The sequence below is a fragment of the Mauremys reevesii genome, linkage group 4, assembly GCF_016161935.1.
Source record: "Mauremys reevesii isolate NIE-2019 linkage group 4, ASM1616193v1, whole genome shotgun sequence".
Classification (NCBI taxonomy): Eukaryota; Metazoa; Chordata; order Testudines; family Geoemydidae; genus Mauremys; species Mauremys reevesii.
This window is the reverse complement of record NC_052626.1, coordinates 144,655,621-144,675,743: the sequence shown is the minus strand read 5'-3', so window position 1 is coordinate 144,675,743 and position 20,123 is coordinate 144,655,621. Positions and strand designations below refer to the sequence as shown.

General features: G+C 56.4%; 2 protein-coding genes across 2 annotated transcripts; both read left to right on the top strand.

Moving 5' to 3' along the window:
* The first annotated feature begins 280 nt into the window (after window positions 1-280).
* LOC120404070 (zinc finger protein 91-like) lies at window positions 281-10,537 on the top strand. The gene is made up of 7 exons (XM_039536079.1): window positions 281-991; window positions 1,769-1,895; window positions 3,772-4,794; window positions 5,894-6,024; window positions 7,467-7,507; window positions 8,037-8,164; window positions 8,503-10,537. Exons 1-7 carry the CDS (start codon window positions 584-586, stop codon window positions 10,005-10,007), a joined length of 3,363 nt encoding a protein of 1,120 aa, XP_039392013.1. The 5' UTR covers window positions 281-583; the 3' UTR covers window positions 10,008-10,537.
* Window positions 10,538-12,077: 1,540 nt separating this feature from the next.
* On the top strand, window positions 12,078-17,023 carry LOC120403189 (zinc finger protein 2-like). Its single transcript, XM_039534036.1, has 5 exons — window positions 12,078-12,226; window positions 12,617-12,687; window positions 12,869-12,995; window positions 13,562-13,675; window positions 14,690-17,023. The coding sequence occupies exons 1-5, from the start codon at window positions 12,094-12,096 to the stop codon at window positions 15,295-15,297; spliced, it is 1,053 nt and encodes a 350-aa protein (XP_039389970.1). The 5' UTR covers window positions 12,078-12,093; the 3' UTR covers window positions 15,298-17,023.
* The last annotated feature ends 3,100 nt before the right edge of the window (window positions 17,024-20,123 follow it).

The window sequence follows — 20,123 nt, the reverse complement described above, 5'->3', positions numbered from 1 at the left end:
AGGGGAGTGGGGGCTGGGGGCCAGGACTCCTGGGTTCTATCCCCAGCTCTGGGAGCGGAGTGGGGATTGGAGGGGTTAGAGCTGTGGGGGCTGGGAGCCAGGACTCCTGGGTTCTATCCCCAGCTCTGGGAGGGGAGTGGGGGCTGGGGAGGTTAGAGCTGCGGGGGCTGGGAGCCAGGACTCCTGGGTTCTATCCCCAGCTCTGGGAGGGGAGTGGGGGCTGGGGGGTTAGCGTGAGGAGGGAGGCAGTGGGGGTTGGATCTGGGAGTCAGGAATCCTGGATTCATTAAGTGGGTAGAAATTCCTAGGAGATCAAGAAAGAGCCACCAACCTTGGGGTCACCTGCGCTGGGTCTGTGTCTCTCCTCACAACACTGGAGCTGGCGGGGGGGGGCTGTTCCTGTGTGTCTCATTCCTTCTGTGGCTCTAATTTCTCTCCCTAGAGGTGATCATCCCCTGGGCTGATCTCATCCCCCCCTTGGACGTGTCCCCCGGCCCTGTACGGATGGTGCTGCAGGGGGTCCATTGCTGACACCAGGCGATCCCCAGGGATATACGGCCGTGCTCCGGCTCAGAGACGGGCCATGGCTGCCCAGGTGGCTCCCCCAGCCGCTCTCAGGCTCCAGTTCCAGCCCCCACCGGGATGTGGCCTGGTTCCCAAAGAGGAAGTGGAGGAGCCAGATGCCCACGGAGCCGTCGACATGGAGATGCATCGTCTGCGCTTCAGGGGGTTCCGCTACCAGGAGGCTGAGGGTCCCCGGGAGGCGTACGACCACCTCTGCCTCCTCTCCCGGGCGTGGCTGAGGCCGGAGCAGCGCTCCAAGGAGCAGATGCTGGACTTGTTGGTGCTGGAGCAGTTCCTGAGCATCCTGCCCCAGGAGATCCGGAGCTGGGTGGGGGGGTGTCACCCCCAGACCGGGGAGCAGGCCATGGCGCTGGCAGAGGGTTTCCAGTTAGCCAAGCAAGAGCCCGGAATATGGCCACAGCAGGAGGTAATTTACAGATGTGAAATCATTAGGGAGTGGGACACAGGGCCTTTCCCCTCTAGGGGGCGCCAGCTCCAATCCACCCATGGGGGGGGCGGGGACTGGTTGGCTGAAGGGGGTCTGGGAATGGGACCTGGGACCTTTCCTCTGTTAATAGAGCTACTGGGGAAAATATTTTGTGGAGATTATTTTTCTGATGAAAAATGCCCATTTTGCCCAACCAAAGTTGTCCCTGGGGAAAAAATTCAGTTTTGTGGGGAAATTTTGATTTATTTTTTTCCCTGTTGGGAAAAATCTCACCCCCTGCCCACAAGTGTCTCCTCAAAGTCACTTTCCGCAAATGAAATTGACAAAAAACTTTCTGGGAGGGTTGCCTGGGTGAAAGCCCCCTCTCCTCACACACCTCGGTCTGGGACCAGAGAGGAAGAGAACCCAGGTGATCAATCCCCTGCTTCCTGGAGTGAAGGAGGAGGCAGAGAGTCATGGCTGTCATCTTCTCCACCCCTGTAGCTGTGGGCAGAGGCTGTGAGGTGGTCTGTCTGGCGGCTGGGAAGCTGAAAAACTTCCTCCCAGTTCTCCCTGAATAGACTTTTCTGTTAAAAACCCTTCCCCAGAAAAAAGCGGCTTTAAAAAAAAAAAGAACCCCAATTGGGGGTAAAAATGTCCAAAAATGCAACATTTTCGGGAGACAGGGATTTCCCTTGTCTGGCCAGCTCTGTTCACTGATGGGGAGCAAGGGGTATGTGGCTGCCAGCACTGACGGGGGGGCCTTTGTTGTTCCAGGAGCCGGTGACGTGGGAGAAGGAGGCTGCATGTTCCTCCGGGGCAGAGCGGGCAGCGCTGGCCCCAGAACATGGCAAGATCTGCAGAGAGATTAAGGAGGAGGAGGAAGAAACTCTGATCTCGCCGGGTGAGGAGCTGCTTCCCCTCTGGGATCAGGAGCTGGGGTGCTCTTTCTGGGGGATCAGCCCCTGGAGCCCCCAGACCCTGCAGCACAGAGATTGTTGCCCCTACAATACAGCTCCCGCCGGGAAGCATGAGTGCTGCCAATCTTGCGCCAGCCACACGATTCCTACCCCTTTGCTTTCTCCAGAGCAGAATTTCCATTTCCCAGCTGGACATGACACTCCTGATGGGAAACCGTCACGTTGGCTGTGACGGTTCTTGGGGCACCCAGGGCTGGGAATCGCTCTGTTACTCCCTGCCTCCAGTGCGAGGAATTCTTGCCCGTGGTGACTGGAGGTTAACTCCTGTCAGCCACTCAAGTGCTCCCCTCCAGGCTATGCCAGCCCTGTCTCTGCCTTGCAGGTTAACAAGAGGTGCACCCCCGTCCCTTTGGATTGTTCTCCTGTAATATCCAACCCCTGACACTGGCTTCTCACAGAAATCTCCTCTGCCCCACAGGAGCAGGGTACCCTACGTTACTAGTTTTACCTTATATTGCTGCTCCTCTAAAGTCACCCAGTACTTGTGAGTGCTTCTAATAAAATAAAACTAGGATTATTTAAGAAAGGGTAAATATTGAACTAGAACTGAGAGAGGGGGATAGAAACAGCTGGATACAACACAAAACAAAATCAGGAAATGTGACCCTGGGGGCACCCTTTTGGGTGCCCCCTCCCCCCGTTATGTCTGTTGCAGAGCTGACTTATTTCACAAGAGCCAGGATCCAAATTCCTCAGTGAATGGATCCAGGGGACCTCTCCCTCCTCTGTGTTATGCTGAAACAGTCTTTCGTTTCTGTTCATAGACGGGGCGAACCCCTGTCATGTTGTAATGTTCCTTTGTTTACCTTCAGGTGCTTCTGATGGTTTTCCATGGATGGTCTTAGGCCTGGTCTACACTAGAAAATTAGGTCAGCTTAACTATGTCAGAGAGGGATGTGAAAAATCCACCCCCCTGAATGACAGTTCAGCGGACCTAAATCCCTGTGTAGCCAGCGCTAGGCTGACAAAAGAATTCTTCCACTGATCCAGCTACCACCTGGAGAACCTCTCCCACCGGCGCAGGGAGTGTCTACACTGAAGCGCAGCTATGCCGCTGCAGCATTTGAAGTGTAGATAAGACCTCAGTGTTGCACAAGGCTAAACAATTGAGCCTTGAATTGGCTAGAAAGGGAAGGGTGGCAACATCCTCTCGCCTGAACGGGTCATCCCGGAGACTTATCCCCGGTGACTAATTTCTATTCAAAGTCCTATGGTGTCCTGTCAGTAGAAATAAATTATTCCTTAAATATTACCTGCATGTACATCTCAAAATGATTCTGACTCGTGACGCGTTACAAGCTTTCTGTAGATACCTTACATGTTACCCTTTATGGACAATTCTCATGCCAGGCAATGCCTTTGGTATAGTCAGTTTGACAGGTCTTAGGTGAGATTTGTTTGCAAAGAACGGGTACCCTTTGCCAAGGGGTCAGTGTGTCACACGGGCTCAGAGACCGTCCAGGAGTGAAGGGAACAGCTGGGATTCCAGCAAAGCCACCGGGAGCCCCCCAGTTCTGTCTCCTCTCACTCAGTGTCATCCCCAGCAGGTGCCCTGTCCTCACGGCAGGTGTCACTCCCGGCTCCCACCCCCAGCAGGAGCCCTCCCCTCCCCCAGCCTTTCTCTGAGGGCTCAGCTGGGCCATTGGGGCAGCCCCGGCCCCTCCTCTTCCCCTCTGGGAAAGGGTTTGGAGGTTTCACTTCCTGCCCATCAGGTTTTCTGCTCAGTGACAAACCCCTTTGCTGCCCCCTCCCTTCCCTGCTCAGGGAACGAGCCCCAACTGGATTCTCTCTCTCTCCCAGCAGGTGCCAGCACAGAGGAGGGGAATCCCCATCAGGAGGGGTCTGTGGAAGCGACGTCCAGGAGTGCCAAGCAGGGAGATGCTGGTGGGGCGGGACAGCAGCAGGGAGACCCCCTGGGTAATGGACTGAACTCATCCACTGAGCATGAAATGAGTTTCTCTGGCCTCGAGACTCCAGTGGAGGGGAGACTCGATCGGTCCGACTGTGGGGGCGAGAACCAGGGCGGGGCGTGCCAGCCACGGGGGGACCCCCCGGCTAAGACCCCCAAGGCCAGGCGCCCCAACGCCTGCGCCGTGTGCGGCAAGACCTTCAGCAACAGCTCCAACCTGAAGAAGCACCAGACCACCCACACCGGGGAGAAGCCCCACGAGTGCCCCCAGTGCGGCAAGCGCTTCAGCCACAGCTCCAACCTGCGCAAGCACGAGCGCACCCACACCGGCGAGCGTCCCTTCCGCTGCCCCGAGTGCGGCAAGAGCTTCCGCGAGAGCTCCAAGCTGCTCCGCCACCAGAACACCCACGGCCGCGAGCGCCCCTTCCGCTGCGCCGAGTGCGGCAAGGCCTTCGGCGACGTGGCCCGGTGTCTGCGGCACCAGGCCCGGCACACGGCGCGGGCCTACGCCTGCGGGGAGTGCGGCAAGAGCTTCCGCCAGAGCTCCACCCTGCTGCTGCACCAGCGCGTCCACACCGGAGAGAAGCCCTTCACCTGCCCCGACTGTGGCAAGAGCTTCAGCGTCAACGCCAACCTGGCGCAGCACCGGCGCACCCACACCGGCGAGCGCCCCTTCCCCTGCGCCCAGTGTGGGAAGCGCTTCACCCAGAAAGCCACCCTGGTCAAGCATCAGCGCACCCACCGGCGCGGCGAGGGGGCCGGTGATGCTGCAGGGCCCAGGCTGGTGCAGCACCTGCGGTTCCTCCCGGAGCAGGGCCCTTCACCTGGGCAGATGTGGGCGATGCTGCGGCTGCAGCTGGGTGCCCGCTCGCCTGCCCCGGGGCCACAGTGGAGGACTGGGGACGTACCTATGGGCTGAGAAAGGAGGGGGATGTTGACATGGGGCGGGAATATAGGCTCCTATGGAAAGACCTCTTAGCCCGCCAGGAGAAAGCGTTACAGGACTTCACGGAGGCCGCCGTCCCTGAGAGAAATGTCGCCTCTGGGGGAGGCCACGTGTGGGCGAGCGACAGTGATCTTGGCCAGGGAGACGCTCGCCTGAGAGAGAAACCGGGGAGAGGCTGCAGGCTCCGTTTCTCTTTTATTGGTATTATTTGTACTGTATTGTATTAAAGACTCAAGGCTGGACGACGGGCTGCCTCAGGGGGCAGGGAGTGGGTCATGGGGCCTTTTCCCCTCTAGGGGGCACCAGCTCTGAGCCAGCCACAGGATGGAGGTTGGAGAATGGGACATGGGGCCTGTCCTGGCCACTTCAAATGTCCTTAGTCTTCTTCACAAATGTTAGAGAGACCTTCCATGCCCGCCTAGCCCCCCAGAGACAGGTTCCTTAATCGCCTTTATAGCTGGACAGACGGATGCTTCCAGGCAGGAAGGGAGAGTCCTTCCCCCCAGCGGCGTTTCCAGCACCCTGCTCCTCTCTTCACAACGCATAGAGCTCACTGGCAGCCGGGGACGTCCCATCCTGGCTCCCAAGCAGCCGGAGAAGCTCCCTCAGGCTCGGCTCCATCTTGGCTCTCTGCTTTCTCAGTGGGTGATCAGGGTCTATTGTCCCGATGCAATAAAGAAACTGCCCCAACTCTCTGTGTCCTTTGTGTTGCCCCCGGGGTTTGCCCCCTAACCCCGCACTGTTCTGTGCTCGCCTGACCTCATTCCTTGAGAACAGCCTAGCCTGGGGGTGCAGGATTTCCAGGGGGGTCACTGGGAGAGGGAGGAAGGTTCCCTCATTGGGAACTGGGGGTGCAGAATCCACCTGTCTGCCTGCAGCAGGGGGTGAGTCTGGGTTCCCCAGCTGGTTGCACTAGATCCTCCACTGGCCCAAGTGCTGCTCCCCATTTTCCCATGTAAACACAGTGCCCCTAACCCTGGATCTCCCTGTACTTCAGACTAGTCCCCTGTGGGGGCTGGGCCATGCAGGAGTCTGCTGCTGTCCCTGACTTAATTGCCCACCTTTAGCTCAGGCACTAGATCAATGGTTTTCAAACTGCGGGTGGCGGAACGTCAGGCACGGGGTCGCGGCGGCTCTGGTTAGCACCGCCAACCGGGCCATTAAAAGTCCCATCGATGGTGCTGCCCGGCTCAGGCAGGCTAGTCCCTGCCTGTTCTGACACCGTGCTGTGTCCCGGAAGCGACCAGCAGCAGATCCAGCTCCTGAGGGAAAGGGGGGGGGGCTCTGTATGCTGCCCCTGCCCCCAAGTACTGGCTCTACTCCCATTGGGCGGTTCTGAGCCAACAGGTGCGGGGGGGGGGGGTGCCTGCGAGTGAGAGCTGCATGGAGCCGCTTGCGCGCCTCCACCTAGGAGCTGAACCTGCTGCTGGCTGCTTCTGGGGTGTTTTTAAGTCATTTTTAAGTGGAGGTGAAACTTGGGGGTAGGCAAGAGAAATCAGACTCCTGAAAGGGGTCCAGTCAGCTGGAAAAGTTGAGAGCTGCTCCTGCATCATGGAATATCAGGGTTGGAAGGAACCTCAGGAGGTCACCTAGTCCAACCCCCAAGGGTGCAGGAGGTAACGAACAGCCCACAATGGGACTGGGCAGCTGAAACTCCTCCACCAGCCCACCTAGCCCCAAGCGCTCGCTGGCGCTAAGTCCCGAGCTGGGTCAATGCGGGAGTTGAACCTGTGACCTCGGGATCCAACAGCATGAGCGTCCGGCATAGGGTTGCCAACGCTTCAGGATTGACCTGGAGTCTCCAGGCTGTAAAAATTAATCTTTAATTAAAGATGATGTCATGTGAGGAAATCGCCAGGAATACGTGCAACCAAAACTGGCAACCTGGGCCAGTCCCGGGCCCAAGCTAAATGATAGGCTGCAACAGAGACCTCCTCAGCCACTGGGGGGCGCCACAGAGCCACGCTTAGTAACGTGGCACAAATCCAGGTAACCCCTGGAGCGCCCCAGAGACCCGTCACCCCGAAAGGGACCTTTCTCTCCCTGCTACGTTATGGAGGCTGGCGCTAGACAACGGGGGGCGGGCGGCCCCTCTGGCTGTGGAAAGGAGCAGGGCCGCCTGGGGGGGGCAAGTGGGGCAATTTGCCCTGGGCCCCTCAGGGGTCCCCACGAGAATATAGTATTCTATAGTATTGCAACTTTTTTCTATGGAAGGGGCCCCCAAAATTGCTTTGCCCCAGGCCCCCTGAATCCTCTGGGCGGCCCTGGAAGGGAACCTCAGAGAGGGTTTTATTGAGCATGGACCAGCCGGCGCTGAAAAATGCAGCCACCTCTGGGGTGCGGTGCAGGGGCTGTTTATAGAGGGGTCCCGCAAGGCGCTCGGATCTAGCGGGTTAAAACCATAGAGCTGCAAGCCGGGGGGGGGAAGGGGAGGAGGCAGCGAAGGGAGCGACTTCCTGCTGCAAAAGCCACTGGCTGCGAAGCTGCTCGGCAGCCTCCGGGCTGAGCGCCCTGGGCAGGCACGTGGGTCCCCAGGCACCGGATCCGGGGCTGTGAAGAGCCCCCGGCGTGACCCCACTCCAAGCGCAGGGGAGACCCCGAGTCCCAGCGAGAGGCGGCCCCGGGGATTGAGAGAAATAGCAACAGAGACAGCAGATCGCTGCCCGGAGCAAGCAACCACGGCAAGGAGGCTGGGCTAGCAGCGAGCTTTGTAGGGGGAGCCCAGGGCTGGGCTGGCAGGAGCTGCGGGTCGGGATTGAGGGGCACCGGCAGGGCTGGGAAGGGGAGCCCAGGGCTGGGCTGGCAGGGGCTGTGGGTCGGGATAGAGGGGCACCGGCAGGGCTGTGGGGGTGGGAGGGAGCCCAGGGCTGGGTGGCAGGGGCTGTGGGTCGGGAGTGAGGGGCACCGGCAGGGCTGTGGGGGTGGGAGGGAGCCGAGGGCTGGCATAGCAGGGGCTGTGGGTCGGGAGTGAGGGTCGCTGGCAGGGCTGTAATGGGGGCACTGTGTAACCAGGCTGCTGTATTCACATCTAACCCCAGTCTGCCGGCTCCTGAGAGCCGGGTCCCTCCAGCCAGCTGAGCCTCTGAGATGGGCAGGGGGCTGAAAATTTCTTCATGGCCCTTGGCTATTTGTGCCTCTCGATGAAGACCCCTCTCCCCAGTTCTTCTCGGTCCTGGCTCCGTGGTGACTGGTGTCTTTGGGTGTTTCCAGGGCCCAAGATTCGATGGCGCAGCCGGGCAGCCCATCCCAGGATGAGATGGAGCAAAATACACCCCTGACAGCAGAGAACCAGTCGCCTGCTGAGCATCCAGAGGATCCCGAAGCACAGCAGGAAACAGGTAACCAGTGGGGGCTGGGCAGTGCATTCACCAGCTGCAGGACAATGACGCCAGAGCTCGGATGGCAGCTGTCTGGGCTAACAGCTCTCACCCGTAGTGCCTGAGCCAAGCTTCACCAGCTGGCAGGTGGCAGCCAGTTCCTTTCTGGGGTGGAGGGGCGCAGTGAGCTGCTTGGGGTTATGTTGGGCCATTGGGGCAGACCTGGCTATTCCTCTCCCCTCTGGGGAAGGGTTTGGGGGGATTTTGCTTCCTACCCAGCTGCTTTTCCGCTCCCTTTGCTGCCTGTTCTCTCTCCGGCGCAGGGAACGAGCCCTAGCTGGATTCTCTCTCTCTCCCAGCAGGTACCGGGACGGAGGAGGAAATTCCCCTGTGGGAAGGACCTGGAGGAGCAGAGCCGCATGGGCCATCCCAGAGCCCCAAGGGCGGGGAGACTGGTGAATTGGGCCGGCAGAGGCGGGCGAAGCGGGATGGTGAAGTGGCCCCGCCAGGCCGCTCCTCCCGTGAGGGGCCCATCATCTGCGGGGACTGCGGGAAGAGCTTCGCCAAGGACTCGGAGTTCGTCAAGCACGAACGCACCCACACGGGGGAGCGACCCTACCAGTGCCCCGACTGCGGGAAGGGCTTCACCAACAGCTCCAACCTCCTGCGCCACCAGCGTATCCACAGCGGCGCCAAGCCGTACCCCTGCGCCGAGTGCGGGAAGAGCTTCCGCCACAAGGAGCACCTGACCCGCCACGGCCGCGTCCACGCCGCGGAGAAGCCCCACGTCTGCACCCACTGCGGGGAAGCCTACAGCAGCCGCACCAACCTGCTGCGGCACCAGAGCAGCCACACAGGGGAGCTGCCCTACAAGTGCCCCGAGTGTGGCCGGCGCTTCGGGGAGGCGGCGGCGCTGGCAGGCCACGCGGTGATCCACAGCGGGAAGCCCCACATCTGCCCCGAGTGCGGGAAGGGCTTCCGGCGCGGCTCGTCGCTGCGGGAGCACCAGCGGGTGCACACCGGGGAGCGGCCCTATGGCTGCCCGCAGTGCGGGAAGGGCTTCAGCCAGCGCTCCTCCCTGGTGCTGCACCGGCGCACCCACACCGGCGAGCGCCCCTACGTCTGCGGCGACTGCGGGCGCAGCTTCAGCGTGAGCTCTGCCCTCATCACCCACCAGCGGCTGCACACCGGGGAGCGCCCTTTCCCGTGCCCGGAGTGCCAGAAGCGCTTCAGTGACCGCAAGGCCCTCAAGCGGCACCAGCGGGTCCACACCGGGGAGAGGCCCTACCGCTGCACCGACTGCGGCAAAGGCTTCAGCCAGAGCTCGGCGCTGGCCACCCACCAGCGCATCCACACCGGGGAGACCCCGTACGGCTGCGGGGCCTGTGGCAAGCGCTTCGGAGACCTCTCGGCCCTCAAGCGGCACGAGCGCATCCACACCGGGGAGCGGCCCTACCGCTGCGGCCAGTGCGGGAAAGCGTTCAAGCACAGCTCGGCCCTGGCCCAGCACGGCCGTACCCACACCGGAGAGAAACCCTACGTCTGCTCTCAGTGCGGTAAAGCCTTCTCCCAGGGCTCCACCCTCATCCAACACCAGCGGGTGCACACCGGCGAGCGCCCCTACCCTTGCCCCCAGTGCGGGCGAAGCTTCTCCCAGGGCTCTGCCCTCACCCAGCACCAGCGCACCCACACCAAGGAGAGTGACCCGCTGACGGGGCCTGGCGGGGCCCGGATCTACCGGGACCCTTTCATCCAGCCGCGGGATGAGGACGATGAGGAGGATGGGGTGGGGGAGGTACTGGTGCTGCCTCCTGGGACGTGGGACGCGGAGCTGGACGTGCAGATCAAAGAGGAGCCGGAGTGATAGAGGCCGGGGGGAGCAGGGTGTTGCCGCCTGCCATCTGCTGATTCAGCGTGGCTGGATTTGGGTGTCACGGGGAGTAGTTGTCTCTGCACCAGGAATCCCCTCTGCACTGGAGCTGGGGGCAAAGTGCCCGGGGTGGGGGCGTCTCCCCCTTCACCATCCTCTACTCAGCAAGGATTATTAACCTCCGTAGGCCCAGCCTGTTCCAGGAGGACTATCCCGTCACTACCTGGATCTCGCACTCTCTGTGCCGCGGTCTCTGCTCCTTCCCCTCTCCCGGGACCAGCGAGGAGAGGGGGGGCTGGGAGCTAGGGGCTGCTCCCCACAAAGCCAGAGAGAGGGATGCTCCAAAGTGAAGGGCAGCCCATCTTCCCGGTGCCATTAGCCCCCTCTGAGCTAGTCCCCAAGGGCTGATGTGTATGTCCCCAGACTCCCAGGCCTGTCTGTCGTGATGGGCACAAGGACGTTTTTTATCCATTGTCTGTTTTCTACTTCTGTCTGAAAATAATAAACCCCCAGTACCTCCCTCACATACGGTCCGTGGCGGCTCTGCCGGGACAGCGGCTGGGTCATGCTGTTGACATGCAAAGGGCTGCAGGTGAGAGTGGTTAGGTCAGTGAGGTGTTGGGGCTTGGTGTATATTTAGTGAGCTGGGTACTGCATCAGGAGTCAGGACTCCTGGGTTCTAAGCTCTGGTGCTCACTTGCTGTGGGATCATAGGCAAGTCACTCCCCCCCCCATGCCTTGGTTTCCCCATCTGTACGGCCAGGATGACGCTAATTAGCTCTGTTGTATAGCACGGGGATCTAGGGAAGAATGATGCTCTGTAAGAGCCAGGAGCTGTTACTCTTTGTATTATAGTAGCACCTCCAGGCCTCAGTCAGGGAGCAGGACCCCGTGGTGCTGGCTGCTGCCCACACATCTCCTCACATAGATTCAGTGCCAGGGCTGAGACTTGAGTCCATCCCGGTTATGCGGTTTTCCCCTACGGGCTACCCTGGAACCTTTGGGTCTCAACATTCCACCCCCAGCTGCCATGGAACCCTCAGGCCCCCAACATTCTGCCCTGGAACCCTCACGCCCCCAGCATTCTGCCCCTAGCTGCCACAGAACCCTCGCACCCCCAACATTCCACTCTGAGTGCCATTTTCAACCACCATGGAACCTTTCATCCCTGCCACCCCCATCCTGCTGCTGCAGCCAGGTTGGCGCTACCAAGCTCACTACAAAGCCCTGTCTCCTATGCCTGTGCTCTGCCTGCTGCCACCCAAGACCAGCAAGGAGGAGGGGTCCCTGGCAGCAGCCATTTTACTATCTATTGGGCCTTTTCTCCTCGAACAGGGGAGGGAATTTGGAACAGGGAGAGGAGGGGCATCCATGAGCAAGCAAAACCTCAGGAAGCGGCGAGAGGCCGGCGATGTGTGTTCACCAGAGTTGGGGTTCGGCCCGAGTGCCCAGGTTCATGTCCAGACTCTTGGGATAAGTCACATGACATCTGTAATGGACGCAAGTGGCCTGGCCTTTGGTTTAGATGCCGGCTGAATTCCAGTAGCCCACTATTGAGTACTTAGATTGCAACCTCATTATCGTGGCGCATGCCACTGACATGCTGGGGCATCAACTTAAAATACTGACCCACAGGGGAGAGGGACCCTTACTGAGCCCCAATCCCACCCCCTGCAGCACAGCACCCCCTCCCCAGCACTACATGGGGGGCCAGCACTGACTGTGGGGGGAGAGTGCCCCCTACTGACCCCACCCCTAAGTCCCTTCAGCACTACATTCCCTGTCAGCACACTGGGGCATTGGGGTCTGCACTGATTTACAAGGGAGAGCGCCCCCTACTGGTTCCCCAGCCCTGCTCCCTGCAGCACAGCAACCCTTAGCACAGTGCTGGGATATTGGGGAGAGATGGGGCAAGCCCAGGGGCTGCGGGTCGGGAGTGAGGGGCACCGGCGGGGCTCGGGGGGGGGGGGAGCCCAGGGCTGGCATTGCAGGTCGGGAGTGAGGGGCACGGGCAGGCCTCATTCATTCCCGGCTCTAACAGGATTGGCTCCAGATTACACGTGACGCCTGCAGAGGGGAAATGATCTCAGGCAAGATGGATCCCCTGAGCTCCCTGCTGGAGCCCGGTTCCCAGCCGGGGGGCGGAGGCAGCCGGTTCCCCCGGGGCTCCCCGGACAAGCCGCTGCCGGAGCCCCGCGAGCGGCAGGACCTGGGTACGGCGGGGCTGGGGGCAGGGGCAGCAGGACTGAAATCCGGAGTTGCTGGAGTTACAGAGCTGGGCTCCGTGTGTGTGGCTGGACCAGACTCCGCGAGTGTTTGTGTCTTGTGCCCCACGCGAGCCCCCGAGGCTGCCAGCGGGGTTCACACGCCGCAGATCCTGGGGGAGCAGCAGGGGGATGGCTCCGTGGGGCTGGCAGCTGTGCCAAGGGGGCTGGCGAGCCCAGCAGCTGCCCATGTGCCCCAGGATGAGCATGGCCCCAGCAGGGCCCGCTGGACCTTGTGCCAGCCACGGGTCTCCAGCAGAGCAGTTAGCTCCATAGGGGGCCATACACCCGTCCCCGGGGGGCTGTGCCCTGGCTCTGACCTCCCTGTCCCCCCCACAGGTCGGCCTGCCCTAGGCGAGGAGGGGAGCGGCCCGGCACAGGAGCTGGTGGTCGCTGCGGCTGGCTACCAGGTGAGATGCGCAGCGGGATGTGCTATCGGAGAGCGATCTCTGCACCTGCCCCCTGGATCCTGCTGCACACACTCCCCCTTTGGGCTTTCCCAGCGGTGCCCCTCGCTGCCCACCCTCTGATCCAGCGCTGGGGGCTGTGGCTGGAGCAGCAGGTGCTGAGCGGGGTCCCTTCTGGTTCCAGGCGCCGGTGGGGTTCGAGGAGGTGGCCGTGTATTTCTCCCGGGAGGAGTGGGGGCTCCTGGAGGAAGGGCAGAGGCAGCTCTACAGGGACGTCATGCAGGAGAATTACCAGACTCTGATCTCACTGGGTGAGGCACCGCTGCCCCTCGGGGATCAGGAGCTGATGTAGCGGGGAGCCCAGGACAGCTTCGGCTCAGGGCTCTTCCCTGGCCCTGTAGATTTCTGGGGGATTGGTCCCTGCCCCAAACCCCACAGGAGAGAATGTCACCCCCACAGCCCCTCACTGGAAGGAGATTCACAGGGGGTAGTTTGATCCCCTGCGCCAGGGATCTCCAGGGCACAGGTGGCCACATTTCCTTGCTCTGGTTCCCACACACACTGAATCCCTCTATTTCTTCCCCCCCCCCCCAAGGCAGCTCCATGCCCAGCAGGGGTTCTGCTCTCTCTGCAGGGCTAGGAACGGCCCAGCGACTCCCTGAGCCATTCGCCCCCTCACTGTGTGCTGAGATCCCTCACTCCCTTACAGGGGGCACATCCCATCCCCCCAGGCATCACCCTGCCCCAAGGGTCCCTGTGAACATATCCCCCCAGCAGAGAACAGAGTCGGGGTTAAAACCAGGGCGTGTTCTCTGCACTGAGCCCTCCAGGGAGACTTCACCAAGCGCCACCTCGCCTGTTTCCTTCCCCCGAGCAGGATTCCCTGTCCCTGACCTGGCTGTGATCTCCTGCATGGAGCGAGGGGAAGAGCCGAGAGTCCGTGATCTCCAGGGCTCCAAGGAAAGGGAGATCCTGAGAGGCGCCCACATAGGTAAGGAATGAGCAACACTGGCTCAAAGACCTTCCGGGAGAAAAGGGAAAAACTGGAATCCCAGCAAAGCTGCCGGGAGCCCCCCAGTTCTGTTTGGTCTCGCTTAGTATTGTCCCCAGCAAGCACCTGTCCTCGTGGCAGGCGTCACTCCTGGACCCCAGCAAAGCCACCGTGAGCTGCCCCCCAGTTCTGAACAGCAGCTCCCAGCCCCCAGGGTTTAGGAGAGTCTGTCCATGTCTTTTGCTCAACAGCAATAATCTGAAGAATCAACTCAGGCCCAGCTGGGCCCAGTGTAACCACTAATTACACACAGATGGCAAAGCCCAGCTAGGGCATATTACACCTCTGGTGGCTTCTGAAACACACAGTGAATGCCTGTAGAGGGCTCGCATGCTATTTAAAGGAATACCATGCAATTCCTATACATCATAGAGAGAACTGGAATCTCTAAGCAGCCAGGTGGGACACATTGGGGTCAGCACAGATTGTGAAGGGAGAGAGCCCCTGACTGAGCCCCCCCCGCTTCCCTCCTGGCAACACAGTGCCCCCCTCGCTGCATTGGGCCAGCACTGACTGCAAGGTGAGGGCGCCCCCTAGTGAGCCCCCAATCCTGCTCCCTGCAGCACAGCGCCCCCTAGTGTCGCATTGGGGCCAGCGCTGACTCAGCTGGTCATTCCCTCAGTAGAGCGGGTGGCTGATATTACAGGAGAGCTGGGGGACAGGACCCCAGAGCCAACTAGCAGTTGCTGAGAGACTTGCATGGGAAGAGGCCAAGAGCCCCTGAGCCAGCCAATTTCCCCCCATCCTGGGCAATTTTTAAATCAAGTTTGGACGTTTTTCTAAGAGATCTGTGCTACTTCAAACAGGAAGTAATTCGGGGATGTTCTCTGGCCTGTGCTCTCTAGGAGGTTGGACTAGATAATCTCTTCTAGCCTTAGAATCTATGACGCTATGAATTTTGGACCTTGGTAAAATTATGATTCCCGCCTGGATTCTCTCTCTCTCTCCGAGCAGGTGCTGGGAGAGAGAAGAAGTCCCAACAGGAAGGGCCTGCGGGAGCGGAGCTGAATGGGACGTCCCGGAGCCCTGAACAGGGAGATGGTGGCAGAACAGGACGGCAGCGGGCAGAGAAGGAGCCAGGGCGCAGGCGCAGAAGGGCACGGCCCGTCAACTGTCTGGATTGTGGGAAAAGCTTCACAAAGAACTCAGAGTTAATCAAACACCAGCGCACGCACACGGGCGAGAGGCCCTACCAGTGCCCCGATTGCGGGCGGTGCTTCGCCATCCGCTGCAGCTTGGATCGCCACCAGCGGGTCCACACCGATGAGCGGCCCTTCCCCTGCACCCGCTGCGGGAAGAGCTTCAAGCTTAGCTCAGCCCTGAGCCGGCACCGGCGCGTCCATGCTCAGGAGGGGCCCTGTTTCTGCGCTGAATGTGGCAGGGGTTTCCGGCACAGTGCTGCACTGACCCAGCACCAGGCTGAGCACCTGAACCACAGAGACCCCACCAACGGACCTGTGGGGACACAGGTCTACAAGGACCCCTTCGTCCAGGCACGGGACCTCGAGGGGGAGGCTGGTGGGATGTGGTATGCTGAACCTGTGAAAGAGGAGAGTGGGTGATGGGATCTGCACTTGGGTTGTGGGTCTGGGCAGGAGATGCTGGAGTGAGAAGAGAGCAGCTCTAAGGAATGCAGGGACTGAACCTGTGATCTCTGGATCTAACATCTGGAGCTGGGCTGTGAGGCAGTGTGGTCTAGGGCAGTGGTTCTCAACCAGGGATAAACGTATCCTTGGGGATACGCAGAGCTCTTCCAGGTGGGTACATCAGCTCATCTAGATATTTGCCTAGTTTTATAGCAGGCTACATATAAAGCACTAGCAAAGTCAGTACAAACTAAAATTTCACACAGACAGAATGAGAAAGTCAGCAGTTTTTCAGTACTCGTGTGCTGTGACGTATTTGTATGTCTGATTTTGTAAGCAAGTCGTTTTTAAGTGGAGGTGAAACTTGTGCGTATGCAAGGCAAACCAGACTCCTAAAAGGGATCCAGTCATCTGGGAAGGTTGAGAAGCACTGGTCTAGTGGACAGAGCACTATATTAGGACTTCTGGGTTCTCTTTCTGGCTCAGTGTCTGGCTTGCTAGGTGATCTCAGGCAAGTAACGGCCACCTCTGTGCCTCAGCTTCCCCATCTGCAAAATGGGGACAATGATACTGTAAAGTTCTTTGAGATCTTCTAGTGGAAATCACTAGATAAGAGCCGGGTATAATTATAATGGCTGAAAAATTTTCATTTAAAGTTTATTTGGATGAAATATTGGATTTTGGATTAAATTAAGTTTTTCCATGAAAAGTATTCGCATTCCATGGAAAATGTTGAATTTTTTTTGTTAAAGAAACAGATCCCTGAAAACAGAAAAATTTAAGCCAGAAACTGAAATGTTTCAATTTGTGTATGTGCCCTAGTGCTTTCTGAGAGTTGTGGTTTGGTTGTACGCTACGGACTACATATCCCACGATGCACTACCTCCCATCTCCTAGGGGTGACCATAGTACATCATGGGAGATGTAGTCCAACCAGGTAGGCCACTGCCAGCCTATGGAAGAGAATGGGAGCATGAGGCACCAAAACTACAACTCCCCTGAAGCATTTCCAAATTTAAATGTTTTGTCTAAAATTTTCCAATTTTTGCTGAAAAAAATTTCCTTGAAAAATGTAGGCAAGTGATTTTTCCTCCTTTTCTCATAAAAATCTTCTTTGGGGGAGAAAAAAAAACAAAACATTTTCCATCAAGCTCTACCCACAGTCCCCTTTGGCCTGAGCTAATGGACCAGGCCCGTTAGCTGGGAGGCAGTAGCGTAACCCATGGTGATGTGTGTCATCGCTCCCCCTCTGTCCCTGATCCACAAAGGATACGAGTCTGTTACAGCCCTGGTTAAAAGGGATTTGGTCTTTGCTATAACAGCTTATATTTTTCTATTTTGAGGTCACTGGTGCAATCCTGGATGGTCTGACTGACATTAGCAGCTGTGTGATGTGAATAAGCCACAATGCAGTTGATGGAGGAAAAAGTTAGGTTGATTGTTTGCTTCACAACAAACACCTCCTTGAATTACTGCAGCCCTCAAGATGCAAACTGACACAGAATGGGGTTCATTTCCCCCTGCTCAGCAGGAATCATTAACCATCTCACACACTGATTCCTGGCTCTGCCACCAACTTGCTATGTGACCTTCAGCAAGTCATTTTGCCACCGTCTCCCCTCCTAGTCCTTGTCTTATTTAAACAGTGAGCTTTTGGGGGCAGGGACTGTCTCTCACTGTGTCTGTGCAGCACCTGGCACGATGGGGGCCTGATCTCAGTGGGGGTATGTGCAGCGCCTGGCACATGGGGGGGGAGCTGATATCAGTGATGACCCTTTGCAGTAGTAATATAAATAATAAATTACAACTCCATCCTGATCCCTAAGGTTAGAGCCTTCATGATTCACATCCCCAGCCTGGCTTTGCATTGTCTATATCTAGAGGAGAAGCTTTATTTATTTATTTTAGTATTTCTGTTTGTCTGTTCTTCTTTCATTTAAGAGTATCTGGGTAAATTAGAGCTTGGCTCAGGATTTGACACACCTGGAGAGGAGTGGTTACTGATTCTGGCTTGAGAGATGTGAGTTTCTTATGTTGTTACAGAGACAAAAAGGGTGGAATATGTTACGTCTTGAAGGCACTGGAGAAATCAGGACTCCTGGGTTCTATCCCCAGCTCTTGCAAGGGAGTGTGGTCTAGTTGGATAGAGCAAGAGGACGGGGAGTCAGAACTTGTAGACAGGCTGCAGTGTGCTGTGTTAAACTTTAAACGTCACTTCTATCAGTACCTCACTTTCCTCATCTGTACACTGAGGGTGATAAGACCAACCTTCCTCCATGCAGCAGTTTGAGAGCTATGGCTGAAATGTTCTATGTCTGTGTAAAATAAATGCTCTGTATGTAAGTGTTACGTGGTCCTAGGTTTAAAACACCATGGCTCTTCAGTGTGTGTGTGTCTAACACACGTGTTGGTGATGAATGCAATAGAACTATTAACATTATGTAAATTAAATCTCCTCCCCTTGTTTGTCAGATCTAGCTTTCTGTTATCTGCAGAGGACTAGAGATGGTTGGAAATACGTTGTTAAAATGTTTCCATCAAAAATGCCTATTTGCTGAAACCAAAACTATTTGTGGGAAATTTTTGACAAATTTCTTGACTCAAAAAACAAAACCAACCCAACTGTTTTCAGATTGTTCAAATTACTTGTTTTGAGATTTTTTTAAATTAAAATTTTAATTTTTCCATTTCAAAGCAACTTTTCATTTGGAAATTTAAGCTAATTATAGTGGGGAATATTACAAAAAATGGTCAAAATTAAAATGAAACATCATGAAATTATCAAAATGAAAGCTGAACCTGGGTTTTTTGCTTGTTTGTTTGTTTCCCAGATTTTCAGTTCATTAAAGATTTCAAAATTTTGACTTTGCATCCCAATTCAGGATGGGAAAAATTTCCAAAAATTTGAAAATTTTCATGGGATGGAAAACAATTTCCTGCCCAGCTCTATGTAGGAGCTCCTTTTGGATTTTCTGCTCCTCCTTTCTGATCACTACTCTTGTGTGCCCACCCCATAGCATGGGTAGGCAGGCCGAAGCTGGGATCTTTGGCCACTAAATACGGCACAGGCCTCTATCCCTATGAACTAAAAGATGGACTAATTTAGCAGGTAGCAGTAGTAGGTTATTCTCCGTGCAGCTCAGGCACTGGAGGGACAGATGGCACATGCTTTGCCAGTGAACATATTCCCCCTGTCAGTTCTTGAGCATCTCAGTTCAAGTCCTTGCTCAGGTCTACAAAGTGTAAGGCCAGGTGACCCCATAGCTAGAGCTGCTCTCTCTAGTGTATCTGGCCTTTCTGTCACACCCCACTTGTATTTCTAGGGGAAGCTGCTACCACCCTAAAGGAGGCATGTGAAGTACTGTCAACATGGATGCCTGGTATGGCTATTTCCCTGCTGACTCTGAGCATGCCCAGGAGCAGCTCATCTGACCTTCCCAAGACAGTTGTGGCATCTGGCCTAATCTGGAGCCAGCTCACCCTAGTGTGGGCTGATCTGGTACCCATCTAGTAACACTGGGTTCCTACAACAAGTCTAACTGGTTCTAATTTAGCAGTAACTAAGGATCTCTTCCACAACAGCCCATCAAGGAAAGGGGGTTACACTGGCACAGCAACTGTCTCCTTCAACTGCCATGGAACCTTCAGGCCCCAACATTCTGTCCTCCTGCCATTTCCAACTGCCACGGAAGGCCACTCCATAGGGGTATCAAGTATGGGACAAGGTCTGCCAGCTGCTGCAGGAATGTTTTTTAGGTTTAACTTTTTGGTCTTTTTGTTAAGACCAAAGTTTAGACATTTAAGTCAAAGCAGACTGTGAAGAGTTACAAAGGGATCTCACAGAACTGGGTGATTGGACAACAAAGCAGCAGATGAAATGCAATGTTGACAAATGCAAAGTAGTGGATATTGGAAAACATAATCCTAATTTTACATATAAAAGGATGGGGTCTAAATTAGCTGTTACCACTCAAGAAAGAGATCTCGGAGTCATTGTGGATAGTTCTCTGAAAACATCCACTCCATGTGCAGCTGCAGTCAAAAAAGTGAACAGAATGTTAGGAACCATTAGCAAAAGGATAGAGAACAAGACATACTGCCTCTATATAAATTCATGGCACGTGTACATCTTGAATACTGCGTGCAGATCTGGTTGCCCCAACTCAAAAACATATATTGGAATTGGGAAAGGTACAGAAAAGGGCAACAAAAATGATGAAGGGTATTGAACAACTTCCATAGGAGGAGAGAGTAAAAAAATTGGGACTTTTCAGCTTGGAAAAGAGATGACTAAAGCGGGATATGATACAGGTCTATAAAACCATGAGTGGTGTGGAGAAAGGAAATATTTACTCCTTCACATAACAAAAGAACTAGGGGGTCACCCAGTGAAATTAATAGGCAGCAGGTTTAAAATAAAAGGAAGTATTTCTTCACACAATGCACAGTCAACCTGTGGAACTTATTGCCAGGGGATGTTGTGTAGTCCAAAAGTATAACTGGATTCAAAAAAGAACTAGATAAGTTCATGGAGGACAGGTCCATCAATGGCTATTAGCCAGGACAGGCATGGATGTAAAATCATGCTCTGAAGTGTCCCTAGACTCTGTTTGCCAGAAGTTGGGAATGGGTGACGGGATGGATCACTTGATGATTACCTGTTCTGTTCATTCCCTCTGAAGCACCTGGCATTGGCCACTGTTGGAAGACAGGATACTGGACTAGATGGACCTTTGATCATTTTTATGGTCCTAACCCCAAGATCCCAGTGTTTTGGAGATGGGAAGAAATTCCTGTATCCT